The sequence below is a fragment of the Triticum dicoccoides genome, chromosome 1B (genome assembly GCF_002162155.2).
Source record: "Triticum dicoccoides isolate Atlit2015 ecotype Zavitan chromosome 1B, WEW_v2.0, whole genome shotgun sequence".
Taxonomy (NCBI): Eukaryota; Viridiplantae; Streptophyta; class Magnoliopsida; order Poales; family Poaceae; genus Triticum; species Triticum dicoccoides.
Window position 1 is genome coordinate 118,062,019 of NC_041381.1, and position 7,272 is coordinate 118,069,290.

Consider the following 7,272-nt stretch of genomic DNA (forward strand, 5'->3'; position numbering starts at 1 on the left):
ATATGCCACGTCGGCACCTGACGGCCCCAACGGTCAGATACACTGTCAATACGTATAAATACGCGTTTTAGCCTAATTTGCAAAAATTTAGACGAATGTTGGTACTGACACGCAAAATTTAGCAATCGTGGTACCAATCTGCATGTGATGCCCGAATTGTGGTATTTCGGTGCAATTAACTCAGTTCGTTACGTACTCCCCGTTTCAAACGCCGAGCCCGCCGGCAGCGTGTCTGTCCTCTCCTCTGCTTCCTTCGTGCCCGTTCCCGTTTCGCCCGTTTCACACCTGCCCCCAACTTTTCCTTGGCCGGACATACTAGTACGTACGCTTTTTTTTTTTTGCCTCCTAATTAACCTCGCTTGTTAATTCGGTCCTGTCCTCTTTGAACTAAGTAGCGTTTTCAAATTTCGAATTGGTAGGTTTAGCGCCCAAGTTACGCAGTCGGGAGCTTGCATCTCTCTCATCGCAAGCTCCAATCCAACTGCTCCACATTCTTCTTCAACGAAAGATTGCACTGAGCGTGCAACCAAAGAAGGGAACGCATCCATCGTTTCGAAAATTCAGGAAACAATACGGCCTACTAGCACACTCATGGCAGACACCTGGTATGAGACAGCAGCGGCTGGGAGCTACTACGGCCTAGTATGGCGGTGAAACTGTGGAGCGGTAGCGATTTTTTTCACGCCTGCAACCTTTCCCGTTACACAAAAGTGGTAAAAAATGCAGTCAGTAAAATGCAGGAGTAAAACAGTCGAGTAATGAATGCCAAGCATTTATGCCACTGAGCCCATGGTAGCTTCCATTAATCCTTCCCTCCACCCGCAATTCGAAACAGGAACCGACATTCCCCTCTCCTCTCCCCTCTCCCCTCTCTCTCTCTCTCTCTACATCCGACTCCATGCCTAGCACCGGCGAGCTGTGACTGCCTCCCTCACTCAAGCTCGCATGGCCAAGCTCGCGCAGTCCTCCTTCGCTCTCGACCTCCTGCGCCGCCTCCTCTGCGCGCACACCGCCGGCAATGCGGCAGGCGGGGGCAACGCCAACACCGTCCGTGCCGACGTCGCCGCCCTACGGCGCGGCGACGGTGCCGCGGCGCGGAAGGAGGAGGAGGAGGGGGCGACGGCCAGGAGCCCCTGCATTGTGGCCAGGCTGATGGGCCTCGACGCGATGCCGACGCCGGCGCGCGACCAGCAGCAGACGCTGCGCCGGAGCCGCTCCGCGAGCTCGGCCGAGGGCTGGTCGTCGCCCACGCCGTGCTGCTTCGGCGACGCGCCGCGGCGCAGGGTGGCCAGGACCACGTCCGCGTCCTTCCGGGACAGGCCCACGTACCTGAGGCGGGAGAACGACGAGTTCCTGCTCCTCAGCTTCAGCCCGGACGACGACGGCAGCGACGACCGCGACGCGGCGGGGTGGCCCAGAAGCGACGACGACGCGGAGAGCAGGCGCGGCAAGAGGACGGTGGACGGCGACGGGGCCAAGAAACAGAGGCGGGGGCGCCGGAGGCTCCCGCGCCGGCGGCGGCGCGGCGACGAGGAGGCCGAGTCGGAGCATGCCCGGAGCAGGAGGCCGGCCGCGGCATGCGGCCTGGAGAACTCGAGCCCGGTGTCGGTGCTGGAGGCGGGAGACGGGCAGGAGGAGTCGTCGACGACCACGACCACTTCGTCATCTTCAGTGGAAGAAATGGAGCATGCAGAGCCGTGCTCGCCGTGCTCAGGTTTGTCGTCGTCTCCTCCTGCCCATTAATGCTTCTTCAGTTGCTTACTTCACAGCACAAGTTCAGCGAGGCCAGTACAAATTAAATTCAGGGTGGCATTCACTTTCGGAAAGAAAAAATTATCACCTTCAGAGGAAAAAAAAGAAGAAGAAAGATATCAGTTAAAATTAGAGTGGAATAATTGAAAAGAAAAATTAGACTGACATTCGCCTTCAGAAAAGAAAAAAAAAGAGAAAAATCACCTTCGGAGGGGGAAAAAGAGAGACATCAGTTAAAATTGGAGTGGAATTCACTTTTAGAAGGAAAAAAACCTAACTTCAGAAGAAGAAGAAAAATCAGCTGGAATCAAATAGTACACCAGTGCACTATGAAAGTTCAGGCGACTGCACTGCTAATTTCATGAGAACAACAGCTCATTTCCCCGCCTGTTTGCAACAAAGGGACCAACAGCAAGTGATTGTTTCTCAGAGTTTATATACAAACAATAAATCGATTTCCTGGAAAAGCATTTCTTTCAAATTTTGGGCATCAACAGTTCCAACAGGGACAAGTTTGTGGTCCTTGTATATAATGCTTGGTTATGTAAGTCAGCAAGTGCACAGTACCTGGTGTCCAAAAGTCTTGGGCTAGTGTTCTGAGCTTCTGTAACTTGGTCTTCTTGTGCCCTGATCATTTGTCCCTGTCAACTCTGTAAGCTGCACAAGCTCTGGTGCAGATTGTAACACATCACGGGGACAGTTAGATGCACATAAACCTTCAGAAAAAAATAAGGAGAGTTGAATTTGCAAGTATCATGTGCCCCATCGGCCAAAGTCTAACAGCGACAGGCCATTTCCTCACTTATTTACTGATCACTTACTTCCTCGTGCCCTGATCCCTTGTCCCTGTCAACTCTGTAAACTGCACAAGCTCTGGTGCAGATTGTAACACACCACTGTGGGAGGCTGGGACAGTTAGATGCACTTGGAACCTTCATGAAAAAAAAAGGGGGTTGAATTTGCAATCACCATGTGGCCCATCTGAATTATAGCACAGTGACTATAATAAAAGGCCATAATTTAGCAGTGACAGGCCATTTCCTCACTTATTTACTGATAAGGCACCAGCTAAAAGTCATAGTTTCTGAGAATTTATGTACTACTAGTTTTTTTTTAGAAAAAGAGGAAGACCCCCGGCCTCTGCATCTGGGCGATGCATGCAGCCACTTTATTAATTATTCACAAAAGACCTTACAAAAAAATACAACAGTAATTCTGAAGCCACCGTCTAGGCAACATCTGTCGCTACTCCTATCCAGTTGATGAAGGGATGCTGATAGTCCGTGACTAATACCATAGACCAATAAGCAAAGCCTAACATCGAAGACCTGAGGCCCCAACCTAGACACTTGCCGGGTCTGGGGCACACACCGGTCCGGCGCGCTCTTAGAGGCCACCGCCGCCAACTGCCACCTCTCTATCTCAGAGATGTACTGACGCATCAACCTTGCTCGGTCTAGCTGTCGTCGACGCCACCACGGCGCCCAACGGCACCACCTCCCTGCGCGCAAACAGCTGAGCACGTCGCAATCGCCACCGATACACCTCAGCACCTTGCTGCCAAGTACCACCAGCCGACACAGCTTGAAGTCGTTGGAAGATCTGTCGTGCGTAGCACCTGTCGACCAGGCATGACAAAGCGTGGCACCTGTCGGTCAGGCATGACTTGACATCTCCACCGAAACTCCGTGCAAGACGAAGCCGCTCCACCTCCTGCCTCTGACTTCCAGCGCTGCTCCACAAACGATGCTCCCAAGAGAGAAACAACACCGCAGTGCCGCCATCGTCCGATCTGGAATACCAGATCCTAGGGTTTCCCCCAGAGCAGCAAGAGTGGGTCGATAGTAGTTACACGACGATGTCTTCATCAAGGTAACGACATGGAACGCTGCTATCGCTTGCCGTCGGCTCGGTTTTCACCGGCAACCATGTCTCCCCAACTCGCAGCCGGGACTATATGATGGATCTCGATATCCAATCACCAAGCCTCTGGCCGGCCACCTCCGACGAAGAAGATGACCACCACCATTGGCTACACCGGCCAGAACAGATCTGTCAGAGGTGTCGCCGAGCAGTCCACCTAGATCTGCCAGAGAAGCCAGATGACGTGCCACCGAAGACCGCATCGCACCACTGCTCGTGGCCCGAGGCAGGGTCGACCACCGCCTCGTTGTCGAAGCCATCGCCACCGCTTCTAGATCGGCCGCACCTCCACGCGCGTTCCCACCACCCCTGAGATGCGGGCGGGAGGAAGGGCCCCGCCACTGCCGTCGGCCTTCGGGCGCAGGCCGGCGGCGGCGGAAGGAAGGGAGGAAGATGAGTTAGGCCCCGTCGGCGGCTAGGATCGCCCGAGTGGGGCGACGCGGGGTCGATGGAGTTTTCTGTTGAGTGAGAGAGTATTGTCAATAGTCCCTATGTACTACTAGTAGAAGATAGTGAATAAATTTACCCGTAAAGACAAAACTAAAAGGAGCGATCCAGGAAAAATATTCGTTCTTCAGTTTGCTGCATCCATAATTGCATCAAGCACAGTTTGGTGGTCAAAGTTTGAAGCTTGGTTATGCAAGTAACCTATTCCAATCCAAGTGTCTTAACCAGATTTAGTCTAAGCCCTGTGACCTCGTCTTCTTGGGCCTTAATCATTCTGTCCATGTCCATCTGCTAACTGCACAAGATCTGGAACCAGCTCTCTGATTGCAACACATCACTTAGGCCTCTAGATTCACATACTGTAGCTAAGAGTCACTTTGGTCACCAAACTCATTTTTCAGACACACCGTGCAAACAAAAAAAAACCGCCGATAATCGAGTGATCATCGATCAATTTGTGTCTGAAAACTCTACTGTTCAGTTTTATGCACCAACCAGTTCACTTAACCCTGCCGTGTACTGCTGAGTACCTGTTAATCAGTTTGTTTGTTCATGTACTGATGAGGCATCATTGTCACTGAATGTACCAGATGGAGGCGAAACCCTGCTGGCGCCGAGCCAGCAGCAGCAGAGAACAAGGAGGAAGCTACTGCAAGCCAATTCCGACAATTTCGGTGGCAACCCACGCCCAGCAGCGGCGAGCTCCTCCTCCTGTGTCTTGAAATGTTCAGACAGGGATAGGAGGGACAGGAGAGTGGTGAACAAGGCAGAGGCTACCGGCCGGGATGCGACCGGCATTTGGCGAATCATCTGCAGGATGGTTGAGCAAGATATATGCGGCATGCAGTGGCAAACCATGGATAATGGCAACATTGCAGCGGAGATGGCGTCAGAGATCCTTGATCAGCTCATATGGGAGCAAACAGCTGAGCTGGTGCAGCTAACTCTGGTCTGAATAACTGTACATGGTTACCCTTTCTGCTCTTCCATCTACAAGAAGCAGCCAAAATCTTCAGAATAGTGAACAAGATGAAGCTGTCGGCGGCTCCGGATGCGAAAACTCTCTTGTTACAGAAGCTGATGATGACGATGATGCCAACAACATTAAGTGAATATCCAAGTTGGAGATATATATATGTTCAGTGATCCTTGACCCTGAAAGTCTCAAGAACCTGAAGGCTGCTCCTCTCCATACAGCCATGCTAGTGTGAAACTGTACATGTTTTTCCTCCCTATTTCAGCTCCATGTATGTACTAGTAGCCCCTGAATGAACAACCTAACAATATATTATGAGTTAGTTGACATAATCTCTCCTTGTGTGAACCCTGTCCCATGGTGCTTACTGCTCACTGCACTAAAGACTAAACCGAGTCCTGATCAGGTAACATAACTTAACCATTTCCTGATCCTGCGAGATTTATCGGAGACTCCGTGGATCGGAACAGATCAAGGTTCAACGAACAGCATCCTGATAAGAAGATGCCGGGGGAACTTTCAGGGAGGTGGGACGCTCTGAATTTTCCTCCGCCGCCACAAGAACCAAAACCCAGAAAACGATTTGCCGGAAAGTTTCCGCGGAGATGAGGTCAATGATGTGGCCATCCCTATAAGAAAAGAAAGGTCATCACCACGTCGACGTCGGCGACAATGGCGATGCCCCTATGATCAGGCCGGTGAGCAGGAGAGGTCCAGTTTTCTATCTAACCCATGGGAGAAGGAGGAAAGGTGCTCTACCATTTCTTAATCAGGGTTTTTTATGAGATAACTACTCCTGGGGCTGGTTTGGATGTGACGATCTGAAACCTATCTGGAACAGGATTTGTCGCCGTTCGTCGAACCGATTAAAACTAAGATTAGGGTTGCTTTCAGAGGGAGGTTTGAATGTCTCACATGGAAAAGGAGACCAAATTGCAGACAGCCGTAATCAAACCTCCTTGTGACGCAAACATGTTTTTAGTTTAATCGGTTGTTTATCGTTTGGGCATGTTAGCCAAGCAACTGGATTAGTCTTGCAGACAATGGTTTGACTGCATCCTTGCTAAGGCCTTAAGCAAGCATGGTCTGGAGAAATCTTACAGGTTACATGGATGCTTTAATTATGTAGGTTGGCTCAATCATTAAGTAGTAGGTAAACAGCGTGTTGCCCATCTGGTTACACTGTAAATTGCAGCCTCAAATGGGTGAAGGAAATAAATTAGCTAGGACGCATTCGTGTAAATTGGCAGATACGAAGCAAGAAAACAACTACTACCTCCGTGAGTTATTTACCCAAAACCATCATAGTTGGGGCTAGAGTAACAGGTCAGTACCACATTTGAACCATGTCACAAAAAACCATCAAAAATGAGCCTAATGCGTAACGCGGAGCACTGATTGTCTTATTTGCCTGCGAAAACAGCGAAACTGACAAGTTGGTCCCGTCTGTCGGGCTGACGTGGCCTGCCTATGTGGATAATTCACTGAGCTGGCCCAAGGCCCCACCTTTCAGATGCATCTCTTCTTCCCCTCTCTCTTCCTCCTATAATTAGCTAGGACGCATTCGTGTAAATTGGCAGAAACGAAGAAAGAAAACATAATATATAGAAGTCGAGTAGAATACAAGCAAGTACACAAGAATTATAAAATAAAACAACTACTGCCTCTGTTCACTTTTAATATTTTATAAGACATTTTAGACATTCAGACACAGGGCCGGTCCTGAGATTTTGGGGGCCCGGGGCGAAACTATGATCCGGGGCCCTTCGGGGCCCTTAGTATAAATGCCTAATTAATAATCATCATATGTACGTATAATTTGTATTAAAGAAAATAATTAAGTGCATCCAAAATGATTGTGCATATCACATAATTTATTACATATTACCTTCAAAATTTTCTCCTAACATTCTGAGATATAAAATCACTAATGACAATATCAATATCAATTTCATCAAGCAAATTTTTCTGGATGCATAAAGTTGCCAAGCCATTTAACCTCTCTTGTGAAATTGTAGATCTCAAGTAGTTCTTCAACAACTTCAACTTCGAAAAACTTCTTTCAGCTGATGCCATAGTAACAGGCATAGTAAAGAAAATCCGGTATTTAGTGTTTTCTTCTTCCCTTTTAGACCCCCTTTCCACTAATATGTCCCTCGCTTTGTTATCAAGAT

General features: G+C 49.5%; 1 protein-coding gene across 1 annotated transcript; it reads left to right on the plus strand.

Moving 5' to 3' along the window:
* Window positions 1-826: 826 nt before the first annotated feature.
* LOC119322566 lies at window positions 827-5,442 on the plus strand. Its single transcript, XM_037596052.1, has 2 exons — window positions 827-1,714; window positions 4,713-5,442. The coding sequence occupies exons 1-2, from the start codon at window positions 946-948 to the stop codon at window positions 5,075-5,077; spliced, it is 1,134 nt and encodes a 377-aa protein (XP_037451949.1). The 5' UTR covers window positions 827-945; the 3' UTR covers window positions 5,078-5,442.
* The last annotated feature ends 1,830 nt before the right edge of the window (window positions 5,443-7,272 follow it).